Source organism: Elaeis guineensis, chromosome 2 (assembly GCF_000442705.2).
Source record: "Elaeis guineensis isolate ETL-2024a chromosome 2, EG11, whole genome shotgun sequence".
Lineage (NCBI taxonomy): Eukaryota > Viridiplantae > Streptophyta > Magnoliopsida > Arecales > Arecaceae > Elaeis > Elaeis guineensis.
Genome location: NC_025994.2, coordinates 116,021,708 through 116,047,648, shown reverse-complemented (window position 1 = coordinate 116,047,648; position 25,941 = coordinate 116,021,708). Strand labels below are relative to the sequence as shown.

The following is a 25,941-nucleotide window of genomic DNA, read 5'->3' as shown; positions in this document are numbered from 1 at the left end:
GTCGGGGTGGAGAAGGCCGACTATTGGTCGGGGGCCTGCTTGGTTCGGTGGGCTCCCGACCTTTTCTCCGCTTCTCCTTCGGACCTCTGGGCTCGGCCAAGCGTCGGTCGGACGCTCCTTCGTCCGCGCGCATATACTTGTATGCGCGCTCCAGCAGCTCGACATATGTTCGGGGGAGGGTCTTGTCCAGAGAGTAAGTGAATCGGGACGACTTCAGGCCCCGCTTCATGGCTGAAACAGCCATATCTTCGTTGAGGTTTCGGACCTCGAGTGTGGCCGCGTTGAATCGCACCACGAAGTGTCGGAGCGTCTCGTTTTCTCCCTGCTTGAGGGAGAAAAGGCTGTCCGACGTTCGCGGCGGCTTTCGGCTCGTGCTGAAATGGGCCACGAACGAGTGCTCGAGCTGCGCGAAGGAATGGATACTGCCCGATCGAAGATCGGAGTACCAAGCCCTGGCAGCCTTGCGGAGCGTAGCGGGGAAGCCGATGCAAAAAAGAGCGTCGGTTGCCCCTTGAATCGTCATGAGGGCTTTATAGCTCTCGAGGTGGTCGACTGGGTCGGTGGAGCCATCGTAGGGCTCCACGTGCGGCATCTTGAACCGACTGGAAATCGGCTCATCAAGGACCAGTCGGGAGAGAGGTTGGGCGGTCTGGAAGTCGACGTCGTTCGAAGACTTCTGGCCGTCCGTCTGCAGTTGGGCGAGTCGGCGGTCGATTTCCTCGAACCGTCGCTCGTAGTCGTCCGCTCGTCGATGCTGGGAGACCCCAGGGGTGGAGCCTCCGGAGGATTCTGAAAGGGAGGCCGACGGTGTGCGCGGCCTCTTCTCCTTCCTTGCCCGTTCCAACGGGGAAGGAGAGGGCCGCTGGGACCGTCGGTCGTCGCGCCGTGATCGTCCCTCCTCCTCCTCTCCGTGGGAGCGCTCGCATGGGGGTGACAGGGATCGGCGCGGTCGTCGGCGGCTGCTCCTGGAAGGCATAGGTCGGGCCGTCGGTTGCTGCTGGAGGCTTTTGACTGCGTCGGTCAGTACGGTCATCTGCCGTACGATGGCCGCAATCTGGGCCTCCGTGGTCACTGCAGGGTGCGGAGAGCTAGGCTCCGCCGCCGGTGGTGGCGGGGAGGCCTCTTCCCGGCGGGAAGAGCGCCTGGCCGACCCAGTGACTTTCGATCGTTGAGCTCTTATCTTCGTCATGCTGTTCCCCTACCTGGCGCGCCAATCTGTTGCGGCCAATCGCCTCGTCGTCCGATCGTCGGGGAGCGTGCACCTGCAAAAGGAAGTCCGCGCTGACCGGAGGCGGCTCCGGCGGGGACCCTCCGACGGTCAAGTCAGAGAGGTGACTGGGCGACAGTGAAATGCAGACAGAGAGCTCTGAGAGAGAGAGAGAGGGAGAGAGGAGCGAGCCTGCGTATGTGGGAGAGACGGGCGGATCGATCCCTTGCACTGTTGCCTTCCCCGGCATATATAGTGGAGCTAAGTATGGCGCCGTCATTAATGGCGCGGACAAGTGAGGAACTGTCAACTCACTGTGGACTGTCAGAGTCGCCGTGAGGATGTCACATCGCCGCGGGGGCTGTCAAATCATCCGGGTTGGCAATGCCTCTGGCAGGACAATGCCCCTGGCAGGACAATGCCCCGAAATGGCCGCGCCGCATATTGCTGTCAGAGCTGACAAGGCCTGGCGGCTGTACGGCGGTTGGGGGAGTCAGCCGACCCTAGGTCGGCGGCCAGCAGAGTGGCGTCGGGTTCCTCCGGTCGGTCGGCGAGCTTTCCATAAGTCGGCCATAAGGCCTCTGAGTCCAGTCGGTCGGGGGGAGATACGTCCGACATATCCTTGGTCGGCAATGGACCGTTGAACGTCCGGTAGTGGCGTCGGTCGGGCGATCCCGGCCGTCGATCGGTCGGTCCCTCCGGTCAGTCGGTCGTCTCGACCGTCTATCGGTCGGTACGTCCGTCGGTCAGTCGGACGGTCGTTCGGTCGGTATCCCCCAACAAATACCATAACCATCAGCTTGCATAAGATGGAAAATTGATCATCAAAATCAGTCAATGAAGACCATGTATAGTCATCTAAAATTGCCTTAGAATCCAAATAATCAACTACTTAATTTGCTTCCCTATAAGGATAGGAAATGATACAAGAGAAAGCAGAAAGTTTCCACTGATACAAGTCCTTAAGAAATGTGATGTGTAGACGATTCGAGTATTGTGAGTAATTTAACCATTGCATGACCGTCACAGAATCACCTCCAATCCATAGGTTTGAAATATTACACTTCAGTATTGTAGCCCTTGTTCCAAGCTATGCTGAGCTCTAGTAACCTAGTAAAACAGCAAAATACCATCAAGTTGCCTCTTGCCTTTCTTCATATACAAAATTTTATTAGTTAAATAATCAAAGATAATATTGATTTGAGATATCTTATACTAGTCCAATGCAATTTATAAAAGAAAAAATAAATAAAAAGCAAAGTAGCATGAGGATGGCCCTCGTTACATTCCATGTCCCAAGCTTGATACCAATCGTAATCACACACAGAAAAGAACAAAAAAAAAAAAAAAAAGAAAGGAAAAGAAAAACCTGGTACTGAACAAGGGAACCTTTCAAGCATGATCAAAATCCCCACCATCTCTCGCAGGCTTACCCACCGTTTTGCTATTAAAATAACACCGTTTTGGCAGCGTATTTTACTAAACCTACGGTGTACGGTTTAGTCTTCCAATCCAACTCAACGACTCGCACATCCATGGTCGGTGGCTTTGTCCACGTATTTCCAAATATACCCCTACCTCCAACATGAAAATACTTCCGTATCCCTTCTCCTCGAGGCCACAGTTTTTCCTTCGACGGTTCTTAACCCTTGTAAGCTCTCTTCCAAAGATCGCCACACTGAAACTCTAGCCCTAGGTAATTCCGAAGAGGCGATCGAATCCGTTTTTCCCCATCTTATCTTCGATCTGAATCCGTCGCGGCGCCCGATCGGGGCCCCTGTCGTCGTTGCTCGAATCTCCCCAGGTTTTCCCTCTTCCTTGTCGGCGAGATAGGGTTTCAAGAATCTGGGAAATCTAGGGTTTTCGGGCATGAGATTGGATGGATGAAGGATGCCGGAGCTCCGTAGTGGAGTGCGGAGGGGCCGAGCGCAGGCGAATCCGATAGTCCAGGCCGAGAGACCTACCGCCGCGAGGAGGAGGAGGGTGGCGAGGAACAAGGCGCTGCCGGTGGACAAGAACCTGGTGAACACGTCCGCTGAGCCAAGGGAGGAGATCAGGCTTCTGGAGGGTGGGGACGAGGTCGGAGGTTTGGTTGGGGAGGAGATTAAGGAAAGGTTCGGCGAGAGGAAGATGGATGACCATGATAGCGGGGCGAAGAGCGCTGATAAGCTCCCCGGTGGGGAGGACGAGGGCAGCACGGCGCCTCTTCCCGAAAAGGTTGACCCTGTCCCTTTTTCTTGCGGTTATTTGTCGTAAATTTAGGCATTATTTGTGTCTGGAGTTGTAAATATGGTCTGCGAGGAACAAATCAGTGGAATTTTGCTAGGTTTTCTGCATTCGTTCTTGATTTGTTCGCTGAATACAGGATTCTGGTTTTGTATGTTGTTCTTTTATTTCTTTTTTGATGAAAGGTTGTGTCTTATATCCGTGTGAAAGGAGTCGGTGGAATTTTGCAAAGATTTCTGTGAACGTTCTTGTGTTGTTCTTTGAAGACAGGATTTCTTATTATTTTGTTTTTCTATTCCTTTTATGATGAAAGTTTGTGCCTTTTATCTGTATATTCACTAATGTTTTTTTCATGACTTGGTTGTAAAAGACCCAATAACTAGAGGTTAGATTTCGTCATGGCGAGCTTATGTGATTTCCTTCGTGGTGTTTGCATGTTGGTTTTCTTCAATATCCTTTATTCTTTTTTGGCCATGATTCGTAAACTCTAATCGCCCTTCCATGCAGAATTTGTCAGTTCTCCAATATGTGCTTCTTTTGCCGTTAGTACTACTTATAACTTTTTTTTCCCTTCGTGCTATTTTCATCATGGTTTTGCTTTTCATTCATCTCAAAGTATGCGTTTGAGTATTTTTTTTTTTTTTGGGTTGTTGTTTGGGAAGATATTTCAAGTCTTTTTGATGTGCCTGCATCCTCTTATTTGCTCAGCACTTACCAATCAATCAGATTATGTCTTTAATGAAATTCCCAAATTTAATTTGTCAGGCTACTAATTACAATATCGGCAGGAACCCTTATTCCCAGAATATTTCTAAAGGCTTCTTAAAGTGTAAAGAAATAGTTTTTGTTTATTTGAGTCATGGGCCTCATGGCCATTTGGCGAGCCAAGAATTTAGTAATTGTATATCGTGCTTGTGCCTTGATGCTTGTACCAATCAAGGGACATCATAGAATGCATATCATACTGCATGGTGCCAATACTTAGAAAGCAAAAAGGCCGGAAAGGTATGGGATTGGCATTATCACAAGATCCGGTGCTTGCTTGTCAAGATATTTTAGGAAAACCTCTTCTTTCCTCTTACAGTCCAACTGTTGCTTGCTTCATTGTGAAGATTGGACATGTTTGAACTCTCAAAACATATTTTCCTTAATCAAATTCAACTTTCCTGGTCATTTTACATGTGAATGTTTGTTGATTAATATATGTTTTACTTATATGTAGAATGCTTTCATAAACTGACCAACTAACCATGATGATTGCATTATTTTGTTTCAAACAAAGAAACAAAGAAAGAAGCTTGATCTTCAGGAATGACAAAAAGGAAAAAAATAGTATAAAACCTGCACATATGAACTAATCAATTTTAGATGTCTCTAATTGTGCTAATCTGCAACTAGACAGTGTGTCAACCAATAATAGCTTGTTTTATAGCATACTGCTTGATGCAGTACAGTTCAAATCAGTAGATGGTGATGCATTCTGATATGTGCCTATAGCTATTCATGTTTCTTGTATTCTGTTGGCAACAGTGCAATATGGTACATCTCATAAAGTGAAATTTGATCTAGATCAGCATCAAATTAGTCAAGACACAACCAAAATTGCAGTTTTTGATTCCTGCTTGATATATTTGGTTGGTAGAATAGGCAAATTTTGTGTAAGGCTTCTGCAGATTTTAACCTTTCCATAAATCATTGCCACTCCATTTATAGTAAAAACGACTCAGAAGGCACTCTCTTGTAAATATGAGACTCAACCAATGGGTGCTTCTTTTGAAGGCCGTTGTTTTATTTGATTTGGTACTTTGGTACTAATGAAATAGAGAGTCAGAAAAACAGAAAGTTTTAAATTCTAGTTGCATCAGATATTTCCATATTTTTTCACTTTCATATATTTCTGCAATATTTTCTTAGAAGCTTTCACCCTGATTGTCGTGGTCTTTGGAACAGGTCCAGATCGGGAATTCACCTGTGTATAAAATTGAGAGGAAGCTAGGAAAAGGAGGATTTGGTCAAGTGTATGTCGGTCGCCGTATTTCAGTTACTAATGCAAATGATAGGATTACTGGTACCAGTGCTGTTGAGGTGCGCCATTTTCTTTATTGCGACTCTATGGTATAGCCATATGTAATAGTTTCTTGCGGTTAATCGATATGCTTTGTTTTCATGCTAGGTGGCATTAAAGTTTGAGCATAGAAGCAGTAAAGGATGTAACTATGGACCCCCTTACGAATGGCAAGTTTACAAGTGAGTCTTGTTGCTATATTATTTTGTGAAGGATCTTTGAAGTTCTCATGACAGTGTTTTGATGAAGCTTTCTGACGTAAGTGATTTTCAATGTACACAGCACTCTTGGTGGCATTCATGGTGTGCCACGTGTCCATTACAAGGGTCGCCAAGGAGACTATTATGTCATGGTACATCCATAAATACATAATTACTTTTCTTTTTACCTTCTATATTTGTTTTAAATTCTCAAAATAATTACATAATGTAAACTTCACAGATTATGGATATGTTGGGCCCAAGTCTATGGGATGTTTGGAATAATAAGTCGCACACGTGAGTGTTAAATTGAATCACAGTCAATAAGATATTTTGCTGCAAAATTATTTGTAGCTTGACCTCCTTTTTCTTTCCAATTTCTGCAGAATGTCCATTGAAATGGTTGCATGTATTGCTATCGAGGCAATCTCCATACTGGAAAAGATACATTCCAAAGGGTTAATATTTATTCTATGGGCTCTTATTAATCTAATTGTGCAATTTTTTTTTTCTTGTATTATGCTGTGGTTATTGTGTTTTTTTAAAGATGTTAGATGTATGGTCACAAATTGCTGCTAATGACAGGTATGTGCATGGGGATGTGAAGCCCGAAAACTTCTTACTTGGGCCTCCTGGGACTCCTGAAGAGAAAAAACTGTTTCTTGTTGATCTTGGCTTAGGTAAATTATTGACCTAGCATCAAGATGTAGAATTCTTAAGTGCCTCAACATTTTAGATGTAGAATATTATATATTTTTGGGGACTGTTATCTGCAGAGATGTCTTATTAGTATGTGAACTTTTAAATGACAGCCACTAGGTGGAAGGACCACTCTACAGGTATCCATGTTGAGTATGACCAACGTCCAGATGTTTTCAGGTGAATTCATAAACTCCATGTCTGATCTCTATGTTGGTCTATATATATATATATATAAAGAAAGAAAGAGAGTCAGTTATGCTGTTCTGGTTTGACCCTTATTCTCTGAAATCGGTCTCATTGTCTCAATATATTGTAGGGGAACAGTGCGCTATGCTAGTGCTCATGCTCACCTCGGAAGAACAGCAAGCAGGAGAGATGATTTAGAATCCCTTGCTTATACACTAATATTTCTTCTCCGTGGCCGTCTACCATGGCAAGGATACCAGGTATAGCCACCTTGAATTCTACACAGGGTTCATCCAAACTCGTTTCTTTTGTTCTTCTGATGCTAATTGCATTCTTCTACTCATAGGGAGAGAACAAAGGTTTCCTGGTCTGCAAAAAGAAGATGGCTACATCTCCAGATTCTTTATGTTGCTTTTGCCCACAGCCCTTCAGACAGTTTGTTGAGTATGTCGTCAACTTAAAGTTTGATGAAGAACCTAATTATGCAAAGTGTATTTCTCTCTTTGATGGCATAGTAGGTCCGAATCCAGATATCAGGCCAATTAACACTGATGGCGCTCAAAAGGTATATTAACGACCTCTAGTTTTTCCTTTTAATTTTAAAAGGTAGCATTTCAAGAAAAACCTTTAAACACTAAAGTTAGATCTTTTTTGTTTTTTCAAAAAACATAAAGTTATGATCCAACTCAACATAGTGCACATCTAATCTTCAGTTAAATGCCATAAAGCTTATATACCAGGTTGGCCAAAAGAGAGGTCGGCTGATGTTGGAAGAAGAGGATGATGAGCAGCCAAAGAAGAAGGTTAGAATGGGGATGCCTGCAACACAATGGATTAGTGTTTATAATGCTCGGCGACCCATGAAGCAGAGGTGCTTGGTTTGTATGATGCATAGTGCTTTTGTTAGATCGCCGGATAAGAAGAGTGACTCATTCTCTTCTGAATTTCAGGTATCACTACAATGTTGCAGATGGGAGGCTTGCACAACATATTGAGAAAGGAAATGAAGATGGTTTATTTATCAGTTGCGTTGCATCTTGTACAAATCTTTGGGCCCTGATAATGGATGCAGGCACAGGTTTTACTGCTCAAGTGTATGAACTGTCACCAAATTTTCTTCACAAAGTAAGTAACCCTGGCTGCATTTAACCTGAGCAGTCTAAGTGAAGTTCTTGAAGCTTAACAACTTGAAGCTTGTCGCTATCTTATATTAAAGTCCATATGTCATATATTTATGTTAATGAATTACTTCCAAGAAACTTATATTTTTCTTCTTAAAGGAATGGATAATGGAACAATGGGAGAAAAACTATTACATTAGTGCATTAGCAGGAGCAAACAATGGTAGCTCCTTGGTGGTAATGTCTAAAGGCAAGTCTCCCTTATTTCATTTTTCTGGAGTTTGAATTTTGTTTTCAGTGGTCATGCTAATGGTCAAATTCTGATGGTTGATCCAGGTACACAGTATGCACAACAATCATACAAAGTTAGTGATTCATTTCCTTTCAAGTGGATAAACAAAAAATGGAGAGAGGGTTTTTATGTCACTTCCATGGCAACTGCTGGGAGTAGATGGGCAGTTGTCATGTCCCGTAATGCTGGCTTTTCAGATCAGGTTCCATTTTTTTTTCCCCCTCTCTTTTCTAGTCGTTTTTCCTTTTTTCTATGAGAGAAAAAGAGGAGGGGGGGGGGGATTTCAGTTGGTCTAAGTGCATCTTTTCATTCTGTTAGATTTATGTGTGGTGGGATTCCAAAGATATTGCTCTGATTTTGCAATGCCTTTTATCCAGGTGGTTGAGCTTGACTTCTTATACCCTAGTGAAGGTATTCACCGGAGATGGGATAGTGGCTATCGTATAACTGCAACTGCTGCAACATGGGACCAGGCTGCATTTGTGCTGAGTGTGCCTAAGAGGAGGCCTGCAGATGAAACACAAGAGACACTTAGAACTTCTGCTTTTCCTAGTCAGCATGTCAAGGTGCGTAAATCATATACTTTTTTGTTAAACAACTCTTTCTTGTAATTGGTAAATCATACACTCATTGGTTGCTTGCAGGATAAGTGGGCAAAAAATCTTTATATCGCATCAGTTTGTTATGGCCGCACTGTTTCCTAACATTCCCTGTTCTCTTTTGGGATGATGAAGGCTCAATCCACTCATGTTACAACCCCCCATCCTGTTGAGTTGGACACCCTAAGAGCTTAAACTTTTGGAAAGGCAACTATCCTATATTTTAATGTGCAAATTTGAACATTACCATCTCTGCTGTCAGCTAAAGCTAACAATGGTGCAGTCTCACTGTCAAGTGTTGAAGATGCCCTCACTTGTGCTATCAAATTTAAATTGGATGGTGGGCATCCTTTATTATTGTTAAATTTGTATAGTGAATGAACGTTTACTTGTTTAGTTACAACTCTCTTATATTATTAGGAAGTAATGTTACTTTTATATGACCATGCATTTAACCCATGGCATTGGTAATCTTTTTTCTTTTCTTGTTCTGGGACTTCTATCTAATTTTTGGCTGACTCAAGTATTGGGCAAATTCCACAAGTAGTGATTTTTTGCCTCCCATATCTTAAGAATTAATGTTTACATCTTAATTTGCTCAGTATTTATAATGGTGTATTTTTCCATGTGCCTGTAAATGTACTCAGAATATAACAAAGCCGACAATTATGAGGCAACAACAGGTAAGAGTGAACATGTCATTTTTTTCATGGTGACGGCTCTCATGAATCACTTACATCTACACATGTTATAACAATATCTTGGTGTCTGTGCACTTTTTATCTCATCATCTGTGAAATTCTTGTGAAAAACATGTTTCTGCACAGATTTTCAAATTTCTGCCTTACCACAATAATCCAATAGCTGCTTGATTAGTTTCTTGTCCTCCACTTATGATCATAGGTTAACTAATGATTTTACTTATGCATGGAAATTTCCTTGTAGATGGTATCTTTGATCAGGAAAATGTACTCTAGACTGATGTATCTGCCCTTCAAATGTAAAATTAACAGGTTATCGTCCCTGTTTTGTTGCATCTTTCTTTTCTGGATTTTATTTTGTGCTAATCTACTCAGTTTTAGATGTTTATCAATTCTCAGCAGGTTCAAGTGATTTCTTTTTGTACGGATACTGCAATCTTAATTGTTGAGTTCCTAGATGCTGAACAAAGTGATTCTTTTTGTATGGATACTTCAACCTTAATTATCGAGTTCATAGTGGAAAAGCTGTTTGAATATGGTGAACAGTGGCATTTGTCATTTTCTCGATTCACTCTTGTAAAGGTAGTAGATTTGGAAGTGGTGGAGGAAGCACTAAAAGAGTTACTTGCATATTGTGATGGTCATCTATTATATCTATTATATATAAACTAAAATGGAGGTTCGGCTTGTGCTAAGCTCTCCAATCGCCAAACAGTAACCCATATTAATGATGTTATTGCAGTTTTTTATTTTGGATATCGGTAAGGCTCTTATTCAATAGTGTTCTTTATTGTGAACTGTATTGATAATTTTTTATTAATATGATTTTTTTATTTTAGATAATATGTTGGGTTCTTATTTAATGTTGTTTTTATTTTGGATAGTCTATTATAAAAATCTGAAATGACTATGTTTATTCATCAAACTTCATACTCTTGTAGGGAACTAATCATATTCATCAAAATTTTGTTGCTCTTAATAAGTTTATAAATACCTTTCCTCTTGATGAATAAAATTTTTATTTTTGATGAATGATTCTCTTATTAGCACATTATTTGGTGTTATAATAGTTGGTTTGATGTCAATAACAACCATTATTTTCATTGGTATAATTTTTAACTTTTTTTTTTTAAGTTCAATTTTTTGTATCAATTTTCCACTCAAGGAAATTGTATAGTTCGAGAAATAATATTTTTATGCTATATTGTATTTGAAGAAATGTTGGAAAAAGGGGGCCAAAAACTTTGCCATGCTCGTTGCGCAGGTTGTATACTAGTTTAATATAAAAATCCAATACGCAACACATATTGTGATGGTATGCTTTGAAGTTTGGGTATGCAATGCATATTGTGATGGTACGCTTTGAAGTTTGGCTTCATTGCCAACGAGGATATTTAACTAGTAACCAAAAATTCAAATCAATAAGAATCCATAAACTTGTTTATTTAACTAACAAAAATTCTTGAGAATTAACACTGATGGAAGTTCAAGTATTATGGCGCCTAAATTTTGGTTGGTAATGACTGTTCTTGGTGGGAGGATAATGTTTATATACATGGTTGCTACCCAGGAGCATAATTCTGAACTGATTGTGTAGTAGCATATTTCTTTTCGCAGGTTTATGCATATATTATATTATAATATTAGTTCATCTGGTGGCATCCAAATTTGACTCTGTTCTTACTTACAGGATACTTCAATCTGCCAATGGAGAAGCACATATTGCTGCAACTGTTTCAGTGTATGTATTTAAAACTTAATCAGCTATTTCTTGGTTTGCCATCCTGTAGCAGCTCATAGTGCTAATAGCTTTTATATTTGCTGTCTTTAGTCCTGATAAATGAATAATCAACATTTGATTAGTGAACATTCTTAGACTTGATATAGGCATGCTGTTCTGCCTAACTGTTTGCAAGTCTGATATTAATGAATCCTTGCCTTAGCACTTCAATCAGATATAAATTTTGCTGGATGTATTCTTTTCTAATTAGAAGGTGTTGTATTCATGCATATAGTAACAGGAGTGAGTTGCCTGGAAGCTTCCAGCAGTATAGGTAGATTCGATTTTATATGCTAATAAACATATAAAAAAAAAAACCCAATTGTTCACTGTGGATCATCATTTGATTTACATGGCTCACACAATATAGATGGAATAAGCTTGTCTGGTCAAGGTTAATATATTTATGTGGAAACTGAATTTAGCTGTTGTCAGAGTTAAGTAACGTGGCTGATTCATCAAACTTCCATTTTTGGTTGCAATGCAAGTGTCCGATTCTCAACATGAAATCAGTTCTCTGTTTTTTGCATTCTGGTAGTAAAACTTTAAATTTGTCATCTCGTACCTGAATCCGAACCGACAGTAATGCGGAATGTATTTCTGGACTTCTGAGAACTGATATCCTTTGTGAACTGCAGGCTTCTGTCAATCAGGTTGTGTTGGTTTCTCCACTAGCTGCAAATCACAAAAACACGAATCTCGTCCAGGTTAAAATTCCTGGCATTTCTGCAGGTTCTACATTTTTTTGTGCTGATTTTGACATTTTCTCGAAGCATCAGGCGAGCATTTATAGTTTACTGTTTTGTGATTTCCAATCACATGGCTTGCTTGAAGGTAATGTGTGTATCACAGACTCCTGTTTTGGGGGCAATGTTCGAGCTGCGAAAGCTTGGAAAAGATCGCCAACATGGGAGTAAAGCCTGGTGCATTGAGAACCAGTAAAATGTCTATGGAAGGTTCTTGTGGAGATGGTCCGTTTTATGAGGACTGATGGTCCGTTGCAAGGGATGATCACACGACCATCTGCTGCAGAATGGCGCCCTAGTGACCTGTGGGACGGGGGTGCCATGTTATGTCACAGAAGGATATCAACATGTTTTAGATCAACTAGTGCATATATGTGGTTTTCGTCTGACTGGGCGAAGCCCACGTTCTCAAAAAACGGACGTGTGATTTCCTGTGGGAGAATATTATCTTTTGATGGTTGGCAGCGTTGCGCATCTGAAGCCCATGGTTCTCAATCGGCAGGACTTGGAACGGATGTGTAGGTTTCCTGGGGAACATGACAAATTTGTAGCAAGCTTTCTTGCGTCATCTGAGGTCATGGCAATCGCAGGTCAGCTACCGGGGAACGGTAGTGATTACGTCTTTCTCCACTCTTGGGTCTTGCGAGAAGCATGGAGGTCGGAGCAGAGCATGGGGCTTGGGATGGAGGTTAGAGGGGCAGAGCTTCTCCCCCCCCTCTCTCTCTCTCTCTCTCTCTCTCTCTCTCTTTGTTGGTGGGACGTATGGGTGTAAGTAAATTGGAGAAAATTCAAAATCTAAATTGATCCAACCTGAATTAAAAGATTGGATCGAATTTTTGAACTTTGATTTTAGAGTTGAAGCCAATTTTTAAAAATTTTAGATTTTGAATTTAGATTTGAGTTTAATGTTATAAAATTTAAATTCAATTCAAAGTTCAAACTATAAGTCCAAATCAAATTTAATTCATTTTTGTAGTTTAGGCATTTGAATTTTACATTCATATATATATATATATATATATGTATGTATATGTGTGTGTGTATATGTGTATATGTATATGTATATAGATACACACACATACATATATATATATATATATATATATGTACATACATATGTATATATATATTATATGTGTGTATGTTTAAAGTTTAGTTTCTTTTTAATGTTATGGAACTTATTATATTTCGGTGATGTAATTTTTTTTTTAATTTAAAATTTATGATTTTAACATGATGCTATTATAGTATGATTTATTGAGATCTTGGTATTAAAATTTATGTTTTTTATTTTTCATCCATTGTTACTATAATATTAGTTGTTAGATGTAGGACAATATTATAGAGTATCTATAAGTAGTATATGTTTCAAATTCATGCAACTTGCTTTTGAATTATGATTCAAATTGTAGTTTAATGTATATAAAAGTTCAAAAATATAGTCCAATCCAATTCGAAATTTTCAGACTGAATGGGAGTGGACTAATAGAATATTTGATTCGATTTTGGAGTTAAGTTTTCAAATTCAAAATATTTTGGATTAGTATTGGATTTAGGTATAATTCAATCCAATTCAGTTCATTTACACTCCTAGTGAGACGTATCAAATATGAAAAGCCCAAGGAGGATTTAGGTCCTTCGAATGCAATATCCTCGGGCCAAAGTATGTGGTAGGCTTTTCATAAAGGGTGAGAACGCAATCTCTGCAAATTACCTTTTGCAGCTCTCTTAGGCGCAAAGTGAGAGCTAGTCTATTATTAAGCTATCCATAATTTATTAGATGATCCTTTGGCAGTTTTATATGTTGGTGCCCAATTGGTTTTGGAATTTTTTTTTTAGGATTTTTTTTTCTATGGATAAAAAATTTATTTCAAAATTTATATTTTTTTAGATAAATATTTTTCAGATAATATTTAAATAAAAAAAATAATTTATTCATATTTTTATGTGTGAAAAAGTGATTTTGAAATATATTACCTATGTTTTTTTGCATTACTATTTTTTAAATAAATTATTAAAATTTATCCACATATTTTATGATATCTTTTATGTTTTTTTAGGTTTGGAGAAAATGGATGGCTGAGTCATTGGATATTAAATGATGGGATATTTTAGAAATAATATTAAATATCTATTTTATTGGAATGAGAAAAATAATTGAATCATTTTTTAGGATGTTTTTTTCTATTTGATGGTTAAATGCTATTCATCAAAAATAATTTATTCATCTTGAAAGATGTAAGAATATGAATAAATTGATTAATTAAAAAATTGATTAATTTTTTTATAATATTTATTCATAAAAAAATAAGTTTTTAAGGGCTGTAAGTTCGTAGCTCAAACAAGAATAGCAGGCATATGATAGGATGGATGACCGTAGACTCTAATCCTATGCTTGAACAAACCAAGATACGTCGCATACTGTGTTTAGCTGGGTTGACACGTCATAACTGACGTCATGCTTTTTTCGAGGTTTTTCTCGAAGTTTTGGTTTAGATGAGGATGAAGTGCCTACGAAATGGGATTGTCCCTTAGCATTTGTTAGTATGTATTTGAAGATTACTTATAATGGAATTGTGTAAATGGAAATCACAAACATTTAGGACATGTTTGGGAACTGTATGCTTTATCCGTCGGGATGGGTGGGACGGAGGTAGTGAGAGGACAAACGTGTAGGCCCTGCAAACCCTTGCCCTCTTCCTCTTGGCACCTGCTGGCTCTCTCCTCTTTGGTACTCTCTTCCCCTCCCGATACAACCGGATTCGGCCAATCGTTACCAAATAGTTCCTTATACTGTTAGAATTACTTGGCATTCGTTACGCCTGTCACCTGGCCCGGAGCTGGTCTTTTTAAGTTGGATCGAGAACTAATTCTATAATGAGATATCTAGAGTCCCGGTACATGGTCCGCATTAACATACTCAACCTACCAATGCAACTTTATCATAAATTTGGGTCCTCATCATACATTATCGAGGGCATTGAATAGGAATCAAACACCAAATTCTCTCAGTGAATTGGTTTTTGATAAACCAATTTGATCTCAGCCCAACATTTGAATTATTCACTAGGCCAAGAAATCTTACCATTCAAAACTTGTGCAAGTCAAGATTACCAATCCAATTAGTTTTACTAAATCCTGATTGAATCCATTGTAAGGTGATTTCGTATAAAATTAATTTGGGTCAAGACAGTACATATTGAACCGACTCAATTATTAATCCGACATGGTTGGCTTGCCTCATGTTGGAGTTCAGTTTGAATCAAATTTTCTTATTTGAGCAGTTCGATATATTTACTGTCATGATGAAGAAATGGTAGTGGCTCAGACAATACAAGATGGAATGTTCTATAGATCCTGTCCTATGCTGGAGTATTGACAGAATCCTTTATCACTATAAGAGTTACTTGTGACGGGTAAAGGGAAATATTTGAAGTAATTTTTATCTACCCTACACTAGATTTGTTACTTCTTACATTACATTGGCTGACGACTCCTACTCTGTGAAAATGATCTTGCTTGGTATTAACAAAAATATGATTCATTTTTTTCTAATTCCACCCCTGTCGTTCCATGTATGGTGCATACAATTTCATTCACTGCGTTCCCAACTGCAATCCTTTTTTTCTTTTCATTCCGGCACAACACCAACACCCGCGCCCCCCCCCCCCCCCGAACCATTTGTTTTGACGTTGATACCATATTCAATGTGTCAAACATAATTGGTAAGATATTTGTTGGCTATATCGATTTATTCATGCTAATTTTGTTTTTGTTAAACTAATTTTTGCATGCGAAATTGCTCCAACGAAGCTATATGGTAGTTATATTTCAACCAACCAAACCATGTGCACGCTCATAGCTTTGCTACCCAAATTGGAGCCCAGACCGATCCACACCCTACCTGAACCCAATTCAAATTGTGTACAAGATGGGTCCTACCAAACCTGAACCCAACTCGTAGACATGATTTATATCTGGATCTGGAGCAAAGTAGATCCTTCACTAGAAAGGGTAATAATAAAAGTCCAGTGCTGAACCTCCAATGTCTCTGCGGTCCAGAATTAATGAAGCCCCCACAAAACCCAACCTGGTAGCACAAGAAATGGCCCATTTGTATGCGTTTGTTTAATGATTTCAATATATCCGAGATTAGTAATACAAGAAAGAGGGGAAACAAGAAATAACAAAGACATCCAACAGGCCACAAACAATTAAATATTTTTTTTACCTCACCGCTTATTTTTTTAAAAAAATAATTGAAGGTTACCAGCAACCTCCACTCATATGAACAGGCAGGTCAGGTTCATCACTTTAGCTGTTGAGTTTCATAATGCCTAGGAACATTATCATCGATTAAGCTGCAACCCTGTTGTAAGTTGACCTCACGTTGTAATATTGCTAGCATATGATCAACGAAAGAAAAATTATAAAAGTACGATCATCTGTCACCAAGTCAAAATACAATTCCTTGCAGTCTTGGGTGTCATGATGGCCCATATCTGATTCAGGAAGATCAGCTGACGTGAAATCTTTGCCTCATCGGTAACATGTAAACAAAACCTTGGGATCAATTTGTCGGCCTCCGGCAGAGGCTTCTTAAATTAACTTTTTCCTGACATTGGCATAAAGAATCAGATAGTAACGAATATGATCTTATTAGATCCCTGTGTACTGTCAATTAATGACTACTCATGCAGGTCCAAAAAAGAGTGACTGAAACATCCTTGTTCAGATGATAGTTACCTCAGTTTGATCATGATCATATCGGATCTGGAAGAGACACCTGCAGCCCCTTATATCATGCATTTTCCTTTGGATTTCTACGACATGTGCATCATAGTATGCAGCTTGTTCGCTGGTTTCCTGAAGTGGAAGTTTCGGAAGAAATAAATTCCTGATGGCGACTTAAAAGAGGGGATCATATTTGTTCTTAAAAGACATACCCGAAAACAGAGAACAGGATCCCCTACTGCAACCTTCAGACATTCAGAAGACTCAAGAGGAATTGAGCGCTCTCGGACTGCTTTCTTGACATTCACCCACTCATCCTCCTCGGCATCAAATCCTTGATATCTCACATGAACTTCCTAGAATACCATGACAATTCATTAACATAGATTATGGACATACCAATGAGACTATCAGATTGCAGCATTAAGGATGAGTCAGAAGCAAGACTTGTCAACAATATTTGACAATTGTTCTGTAATTCTATAACAGCTTTTCTCTAGAAGTTACCCACGTATATAACATAAAACAAGAAATGACAGTTTGGGAATATGACTGCAAGAAATAAAGATATGTCGGAGAAACAAACATTATGGATTAGCACTAGGCTAACAAAATTGGGTTATATGTGATATCTGATAATAATGTTTAGCATTTATCCAGTAATAATTATACATGCGTCAAGCCATATACTTTGTTTTTATGCACATTATATACAAGAACCAAGAAGCACATTGCTGCAACCATACGAGAAGCTGGGGCTAAATAGTACTTCTGTTATATCACATCAGTAAACAAGTAGGCCAACAACTCTAGACTGGATTTTCTGGAGCATGCATTGATACTAATAGGGAAGGAATTGCTTGAGATGAAACATTTTGTGCAAGATATAATTTATGCCACATGAATTATTGCTTTGGAGGCATCAGGCATGGTCAGCATTTATCAAAGCAATTATCATGATCCAAAGAAGGTAGGTTTCTTCCCGCTCCTATGTTTAGATCCATTCATATATGAAACCAAACGTGACTCAACCCAATTAGTTTGTCAGACCAAGCACTTACACAATGAGGCAACAATCATGACTTTCTATAGGCGCATCAAGTTTACTAGGACAACAATTATGGTACTGCTAATGCATAAGAAAGATAAAAATGGTGCAAGCACGAACATTTCGATTAGTATGGGTACTGAAGAAAGTAATCAAAGTTGAGGGGGTGGCAAAGTTTAACAAAATAAAAGAAAATAAGATAAAGGTATTACCTGCTTTATACCGGAAGGACCATTCTACTTGTTCATATAGATCATTAAAAATGCAAACTTTACAAAGAAAGGAATGTCTCGATTATAACACTCCTCAGGTCAAACAAAAAATAAGAAACAAAAAGGAAAAGACTTATTTAGTATCTTGAAGCCTGACCTGGATCTGCCTACCTAACGTTTTGTCCCTTGCTTCCCAATTTAAGTATCCCATACCTGATGCAAGGCCTACCATTCGGATGTTCATTTTATCAGTTACATATAATAGTTCCGCAGGCATGGGGGGGGTGGGGGTAGGGGTGGGTGGGGGATGATCTGATAATTGAAAATATCTTCATGTACATCCACAAGTTGGTATGAAAGCAAAGTTATCAATTTAAGCAATTATACATGTAACAGCACAAGAATCAGAATGATGGTTCTTAGCACATGCTGCAAGTGTAATTCATATGTGGAGATTCAACATGGCAAGCAAACCAAAGTGAAGTCATTAAGGATATTATGTCTTCGATAAACTATTAGGCCTCAGAGTTAAGATTTTGTACAGAAAAAATAAATAATCTAATTGGATTGGTGCTCCTTACAAGTTCACCAGAACTAAGAACTCTGTGCATGAGGAAAGTAGCAACATCATACCTGCAGTAGCAGAAAAAGATCAATAAAAGATATTCCAAAAAGCCATGCAATAAATTTACAATCAAGGTCTGCATTTATCTGTTTTGTAGAAAAACTGTACGCTAGAACACCAGTGTTATGGGTTGCATACAGTTGTGTTGTCCGTTTACAAACTTAGAAGAGTTACATGAATGTGTAATATAAAAGGGGCTATAGCCTGCCTTATTTGTCAACTTATTGCATTATTTGTTTATTGATCCTCAATATATAGGACATAAGTGCTAAATCAGTCTATCAAGTTGAAGGATGTCTAATGACCAAGCATTAGCTTACTAAGATGCTAAGACCGCTGGCCTTATTAATGCCTGATGATTATCAAGCATTACCTTATTAAGACTGTTCTGGCAATGCTTCATAAGAGCAGTCTTAAACTAACTTTTTCATTTGTATTGGCCTTAATATTGAAATTTCCTAGGATCTAATGAACAATTCCAATCTCATGCAGTTTATAAGCATTATTGTACATTTGATTATCATGCTTCATTTACCTTCTCATAATGTCTCATTGAGGCGCTTTGGGAGTTTGTTGAGCAAATAAAAGAAAAGCAGGTACGAACTGAATAAAACACGGGGGAAAAGAAGGAAACAAAGATTTTAATAAATTATCAAAGATAAGCAAAAAAGTAGATAAGCTACAGGTTGCTCTAATCCAATTGCATCTTTTTACCTTTTTATTTTTATAATCCCTCAAAACCACCACTTAAAATGGAAGAAATAATTATAAGCCTGTCCTCTCCTTTTTTTCATGGTGAATTTTTAAAAAGTTTCTCTCTACCAGCTTTCTTTTCTCTTCTCTCAACAACCAAATGAAATATGAGCCTCTCATGTCTCCTCTGTCAGAAATAGGTCTATTCTTAGTAGTTGGAATCCTTTGCCTAAGGCAACACACCTGCTTTGGAATCTTCCAAGAATCTTGTACATGCACCTGCTTCCTAAGCACTATACTAGAAGTGCTTGTGAAGTATCCATTTCCTGCATCTGCACCCACTCCCACTTTTCCTCTTATAGCAACTATGGCCCCTTTTTTTTATGATACCTTGTCTTTGTGACTTTATGCATCCTGCATTCCTTAGGGCATGATCCAGATTATCATCACTTTTCTTTGGGCTCCTTCATTGCAAATCACCCTAACCTCTCTAATTCTTCAACTACACGTCCTTCAGTTCATTGAAGCCTCTCCAACTTTCCTCACCCTCCAGTGCCAGTCAGACATAATCTAAGCATGGGAAATTTACTTCTCTTCTGTGTCTTCTCATCTTATCTTGCCCTCCAAAGAGTGTTTATTGTTTTGGCCAACCCCCATGCACTGTCATTTGCATTCTCCATGTCTACTCCTAATTTTGTCACCAAGATTTGTTTATCACTACTCCCTCTGAATAATCCCCCCTTTCAGCTAGTTCTTGTCACATGAGAATAATGATGTTGCCCATTATGTTGCATAATACTGCACATCCTCATTATATGCTTAGAATTTCTTGAAATATGTAAAGATTGTGACACTGTTGAAAGTTTAACCTAAAAATTCTCTCGCCATTACTATTGGACCTTATAAGGAACTGGCTCTAAGGATTAAACAATCGACACATAAGCATCTTCATTTGAATCTAAATATTTATATTTTCCAATGATCTACTGTACATGGGTATAGTGATTTTTTGCTGCGGCCCAACACCAAGAAAAGAAAAAAATCTAGCTCTGTCCCTGGTGGTAATAGCCCATGCAAAGCTAGTCAACAGTCTGACTTTTGTACATGAAGCCTGAGTTAGTTAAAACCAGGTTGAGACCCAAAACTACATTAAAATGCTGAAGAGAAACTAATATTACAAGTTTGCTAGCCTGTTCAATTATAATAAGCATTAGAGCTTACCATATTCAAAGGAAAGAGATCCACATGCTTTGGATGATTTTTTTTTTTTTTTTTTTGACATGAAGCAGGGGCTTGTGGCTCCCCCTTATTTTATTGATAACTAAAAGTACTGTCAAGTTATATATAAGAACTTCCCACCCAAAAATGCAGAGTTTTTGACAAAGCCGGAAACACTACTGCTGTTACATAAGGGAGTCTCCCGCCTATTGACAGGAGAAGAATGACCCCAGTAAAGTAGAACCTCTCATTTCAGTGGTAACGATGAAGCTAACATTGGGAGAACATCTTCTGCAAAACTCCACCCAAGCGACTACAACTACTTAAGAACTGCAACTGAAACTGAGAGTGGGAGATAAGGGCGATGACACAGTAATGTATCCAGACCGAACCTCCCCATGCTTTGGATGAAATATTATGTAGTCAAGGGTGAAATTTATAATAAACATAGTAGATGGCCGGAGAAAAAAATAAATACAAGGAGGTGGGCTCTGTGTCTGCCCCTCCTCAAGTTGTTTGTGTTGTATGCGTGGTGTGTGTGTGTGTTTGTGTGTGTGTGTGTGTGTGTGAGAGGAGAGAGAGAGAGAGAGAGAGAGAGAGATTTTTTTGAAACAAATCCTACCTGCAGACTACAGATCAATGCAAATTTGCATATGTGGAGTTGGAACACAAGGAAAGCCTTATAAAGTGCTTACCATGCCCCATCTGTTGATGATCTAGCTTCAAACTCCAACTCTGTTTCATCAGAAATATTCTCTCCTGTATCTGAACAAAAATCCAAAATTAAATTCGATTTTGATATGTCATGAACAAAATATACAACATTAAAACGGCAGTAATTATAAGACATATATAATATCAGAAAATGAATGGCTTGGGAGACCAAACAATTTACTTTGACTAAAACTATTCCTAACCTTATCTGGGATTGGGTGGATCCTGATCCAGTATGCAGACAAATTTATCACAACTAAGCATATCAATTATTTGTATCTATAACAGTGAATTTCTTTGAGGCACCTAATGAAGCAGATGCCTCCAAGACCAGCATGGCTCTTGAGGATGAGCATCACATTCAAGAAGAGACCGGTAAGAACCATATTTGGATGTGTCTGATCATTTAAATTAGAATTCTAATTGTTTGGTAAGAGACTGGGGAAAAACAATACCTATTAAAGAGTGAAACAAGTTAGTTGACACTAAAAGACATAACTCAATGGACATATATTTGTCTTAGGCATGGAAAGTTGAAGCAAAGTCAAGCTGAGAACCTTCCAGTCATGTACTTTGGTTCGTTGCATCGACATCTTGAGAGCCCTTAATCCTTATGGTATAAGTCTATGATGATTTTAACATTCCAATATGATAAGATAGGGAAAGTGGTAATCATGATACTAGGAATGGAATGCAGTATGACAGACAAAGTAGCATTTCATTATGGAAACACAGTTGTTTTTGCATCTCTTTCCCTTTTCCTATTTCTGTAACCAGATAACAAAAACTTTTTGTTAACTGTTTTCTAGATTTTCCAAAAATTAAACATGCTCATCACATTTAGCTATTTTTTTATTTTTCTTTAAAAAATCAAAAACCAATCCTTCTTTCAGCCTCTGGCAAGCCGACCTTCTCAGCCACCTCCTTAGCCCTGCTTGAAGACCTTGCCACTGGCAGCAACATTGGCAAGCAGAGCCATAAAAGGGGAGGGGATTGTAGGGTTTTGGGAGAAGGGGATTGGAGTTTAGGGGTGCTAGAGAGGAGGGGAAGGTGGAGGGTTAAGAGGAGGGAGGGGAGGTGGTAGTGGTGGTAGCTGTGGGCAATAGTGATGGCAACAATAATAAAGATGAGGTTGAGATCCATTCAGTATGGAGAAAGGTTAGCAAAGCGGAGGGGAAGGACAGAGGAGTAAGACTAAAGAGTGGAGATGATTGGTGGTAGTGGTGGCAGCAACTATGATGATAACAGAGAGGAGAGTGGGATTCATATGGTGTGGATAAAGAAGATAAGGTTTAGGGGAAGCAAAGAGGAGGGAGAGAGTCGAGGGGATAGAGGAAGGAGCAAATGAAATAGTGGTGATGGTGGTGGTGCTGATGGAAAGGAGGGCAGGATCCATGTGATATAGAGAAATAGAATCGAGGAGTTGGAGGGAGGGGAGCAGATTTTCATAGAAATCTAAATTCAAAAGAAGAAGAGGAAGAAGAATTTTTTGCTTTCACTTTGTAAGAAATCATGATAATAGTTTCCATATGTAGAAAATAATAGTACACAATATGCTTTTGTCTCCATGTTCGTGTTTTTATTTATAAAAACAGAAAATAGGGGGGAAAGCAATGCCAAATATGGCTAAGCATGGCATTTATTAGAAGATCAACATGTTATCATCCAACACAAATCCCTTATGTCTTACTTGAGACTTAAATAACAGATGTCAGAAGCTTACGTGGTGCAATGCAGATCTAAAATAAGAAAGAATGATGTATAAAGCACCTTTAGCAATATCTGAAGAACTTTCAGGTGCACTGTTAATGAGTTCTTTTGGAGAACTAGGTGAGGACGTAACATCATTTGCTTGATGTTTCTTCCTGCTCTGGAACCACTTCTCCACCTGATACATGGTTCATAAGCAGACATTAATGTGAAATAGCTCATGCACACCAAGCACAGTGATTAGAGTGTGGGCAAAGACCTGTTTCATCTGTATAGTTCTGCTTCCCGTTCGACCTGAAGCAACACTGAAACAAAATTCCTTGAATAAGAAAGAACGTTGTCAACATGAAGCAAAAAAAAAAGTATATCTAGAAGAAAACATCTAGAAGTTCCCTCCAAGGATAACTGACTACTACAAATAATAAATGTCCAATAAAGCTGTGATCAATAAATAGAACACTTGAGAGAATGCTAAGATAAAGTAGAACTCACTTCAATTCTTCGGTAAGCTTCTGAAGGAATTCCTGCTCTACATCTTTTTTCTCGAGTAAATTCTCCATCTGCCTGATCTGTTAAGGAAAAGGGAAAAAAAAAAAAAAGTAGTAGGTGTTAACTATTGATGACTGGTAAGGTATTAACTTCCAACAAGCATTCTAAAAACATAAGAGCCCATTTATAATTGAACATACTACGAGACATCTCTGGTCATTTCAGTAAATAAGAAAGTAAATACAATAAGCATTCATTTGTAACTGCAAGAGGGATCAAGTTCCTATTATATATTGGCTCTAATCAGCTGCAAAATACAACCTTAAAATAAAATAGGAGAAAATATCAGCGCAGCAATGAAGGAGTTTCAGTAAACAAAAACACTCAACAAAGCATCGCACCAGTGACAAACCCTGGGAAAGGCAGTATTTATTCGAGTTTGCTTTCATGGGCTGCCATTTGCAGAGAAATAACATGTAATAAACGGGCATATGCAGTTTCTTCAACCTTGGGCATTAAAGGAATGAAAATTTAGAACTAAATGGTAAGAAGGACTGCAGAAGAGCATATATAACAGGATCTTCCATCAACAAAAGCAGGTTATTGCTGTCTACTACATTACGGTGGATTGCTGCTTCCAACTGATGCATTTCTAGGCTGCATAGTCCATAAAACTATGATAACATGTCAACAAAAGCACGCATTTATATCTTAGGGTGCACGTGAAAATTTAGCAAGAAGAGGCGGAGTAAAAACAAGCATGGAAAGGAAAAGAGAATAAATGGAATATTAATTTTCATGCTGTAGCCTTCTGCAGCTTGCAGTGTCCAAAAAATATTAAACATGGCGATTGCCAAAACAACATAACCAAGAACACAACATTATGGTGGAATTAGCTATAGAAAAAAGAAAGTCCACCAAACAATTTTGCTTGGTTGGATTACTCAACAAACAGAGAGAAGCCGAATAAAAATTTATGAAAATTTAGTAATTTACCTATTCGATCTTTATATATATATATATATATATATATATATATATATATTAATGGATTCGGCATTTCCAAGCTGGGAATTTTTGAACCTATTGAATAGCAAAATTCTTACAATACAAAGAACAAGACAAAAATCTCATAGAAGAACAGTTCCATCATCAACAAACATCTGCCGAGTAAAAGAAAGAAGTTCCTCTGTTCCGCTTCTCGATCACCAAACCAAAACCCTCTCCAGGTTCATACATTGATTGAGAACCACATTCCACTATCAAACATCTGATCAATCCAAGATTGCTAGGAAACTCCAAAACAAAAGCATCACAGCCGCTCCGAACAACAACCTAAAGCGTACGAATCAAATACAAATGAAAGAAAGCATCCATAAAAGAGAAGCGAAGCAGATACCTCGGAAAAAGAGATGGCTCCAAGAAACCCACCAAGATAAGAGGGAGACAGAGAGATTACCTCGGACCTCGTGAAGCGAGTCCGCTGGCTACGCGGCCGCCTGCTCCGACCCCGTTTCCCCATGTGATCGGAGACCCGAGGAGAGGAGATGAGATCAAGAACGGTCAGGACGTTCGGAAGGAGGGACTTTTCTGAGCTCTTGAACGCGAAACCTTCGGTTCCTTCGACGCGAAGGAAGAGAAGGAGAAGAAAAGGAGAGGAGATAAATAGGATAAGAAGAGGAGAAGGGGAGAAGACGAAGGCCAACGGATACCTGGTTTAAGAGAGTTAAAGAGGGTAGTGGAGGTCTCGCAGGGGTTGCATCGCTTGCCGTTTTTAGAAGGGGAGGGAGGAAAGAGAGCGCATTCAAAATCGAGAAAAATAATGAAGTTTTGGACGTGTTATAGAGAACCTGTTTATCTACGGATTTGATGTACGCATTGAAATCTCTAGAAATAGATGCGCGCAAAAGGTGGTTTGAAAAAATAAATGTCATCTAATATTTTGTCGAAATTATATATAAAGCCTTATCTTGTTATTATTTACAAATCAATCTAAAAAAGGTGGCCAACAAATTTAAAACAAGGTCCTTCTAACCATTCCACCCCTGGCTTCATGAGAAAAAACCTATTCCAAATCCTTTTCCTTTTCTTTTTGTTTTGTTCGATTCCGGAACAGGAAATGGCGAAGATTGGTGGATCCAAAGGAAAGTATCGAGGAGAAAGTGGGACCAGAGATTGAAAAGAGAAGCTTCGAGCGAGTGGCCGGGTGGCGAGGAGCCTCGACACTGCCTACTAGCAATTAAGTCCGTTGCCACACCTCCTCTTATCACCATCCTCATCGGCTGTCACGTTGTCAACAGCCCCATACAAGTCTTTGCATGTCATTGCCATCCTTTTCTTTGGTGGTTAAGAGACCCTCACTTATGTTGCTAGCATGCATAGTCAAGCATCCCAACACTACTAAGTGTCATGGGCTATCCAGTCTTGATGTTGATGTTAATGAGTGCACCACCAACATGGCAATACATAGCGTTAGACTTGGTAGCAAAACACCGAATTCATCATCCATCAAGTGGGAGGAGCAAGGATGGTAGGGATCGTGGAGGTCCTTGATGCATGGGGGAGTTGCAATTTGTTTCAAGTGGAGGAAGCACTGCAGTAATCTAATGCAGTGCCTTTATGGAGAACATGACTTGCCCAGAGTTGGGTGCATGGAAGTTGCCCAGCGTGCTT

General features: G+C 39.2%; 2 protein-coding genes across 9 annotated transcripts; one reads left to right on the top strand and one right to left on the bottom strand.

Moving 5' to 3' along the window:
• The first annotated feature begins 2,820 nt into the window (after positions 1 to 2,820).
• On the top strand, positions 2,821 to 12,666 carry LOC105040627 (casein kinase 1-like protein HD16). Of its 8 annotated transcripts, none has more exons than XM_029264416.2 (19): positions 2,822 to 3,424; positions 5,384 to 5,518; positions 5,607 to 5,680; positions 5,781 to 5,850; positions 5,940 to 5,995; positions 6,085 to 6,156; positions 6,284 to 6,378; positions 6,511 to 6,577; positions 6,717 to 6,846; positions 6,933 to 7,151; positions 7,315 to 7,457; positions 7,537 to 7,711; positions 7,867 to 7,957; positions 8,044 to 8,201; positions 8,377 to 8,565; positions 8,644 to 8,938; positions 10,990 to 11,040; positions 11,718 to 11,786; positions 11,914 to 12,666. In XM_029264416.2, the coding sequence occupies exons 1-16, from the start codon at positions 3,098 to 3,100 to the stop codon at positions 8,701 to 8,703; spliced, it is 2,061 nt and encodes a 686-aa protein (XP_029120249.2). In that variant the 5' UTR covers positions 2,822 to 3,097; the 3' UTR covers positions 8,704 to 8,938; positions 10,990 to 11,040; positions 11,718 to 11,786; positions 11,914 to 12,666. The 8 variants fall into 8 exon arrangements, with proteins under 8 accessions (XP_073108991.1, XP_029120249.2, XP_029120247.2 ...); XM_029264414.2 differs by having other exon boundaries at positions 11,718 to 11,811; XM_073252888.1 differs by having other exon boundaries at positions 9,544 to 11,040.
• Positions 12,667 to 15,930: 3,264 nt separating this feature from the next.
• On the bottom strand, positions 15,931 to 25,115 carry LOC105040622 (protein SAWADEE HOMEODOMAIN HOMOLOG 1). The gene is made up of 9 exons (XM_019852318.3): positions 24,728 to 25,115; positions 23,272 to 23,348; positions 23,039 to 23,084; positions 22,840 to 22,957; positions 21,051 to 21,120; positions 18,401 to 18,452; positions 16,772 to 16,915; positions 16,572 to 16,691; positions 15,931 to 16,440 (listed from the first exon to the last, which is right to left on the bottom strand). Exons 1-9 carry the CDS (start codon positions 24,788 to 24,790, stop codon positions 16,396 to 16,398), a joined length of 735 nt encoding a protein of 244 aa, XP_019707877.3. The 5' UTR covers positions 24,791 to 25,115; the 3' UTR covers positions 15,931 to 16,395.
• Positions 25,116 to 25,941: the final 826 nt, after the last annotated feature.

Excerpts from the sequence above, each read along its gene's own strand:
- LOC105040627 (XM_029264416.2), top strand. The coding sequence starts at position 3,098 with ATGCCGGAGCTCCGTAGTGGAGTGCGGAGGGGCCGAGCGCAGGCGAAT. Across the intron at positions 3,425-5,383 it reads CGGCGCCTCTTCCCGAAAAG|GTCCAGATCGGGAATTCACC; the intron begins GTTGACCCTGTC and ends TCTTTGGAACAG. Across the intron at positions 6,157-6,283 it reads GAAAAGATACATTCCAAAGG|GTATGTGCATGGGGATGTGA; the intron begins GTTAATATTTAT and ends TGCTAATGACAG.
- LOC105040622 (XM_019852318.3), bottom strand. The coding sequence starts at position 24,790 with ATGGGGAAACGGGGTCGGAGCAGGCGGCCGCGTAGCCAGCGGACTCGC. Across the intron at positions 23,349-24,727 it reads CTCGCTTCACGAGGTCCGAG|ATCAGGCAGATGGAGAATTT; the intron begins GTAATCTCTCTG and ends TTTCCTTAACAG. Across the intron at positions 16,916-18,400 it reads TTCTTAGTTCTGGTGAACTT|GAAGTTCATGTGAGATATCA; the intron begins GTAAGGAGCACC and ends ATGGTATTCTAG.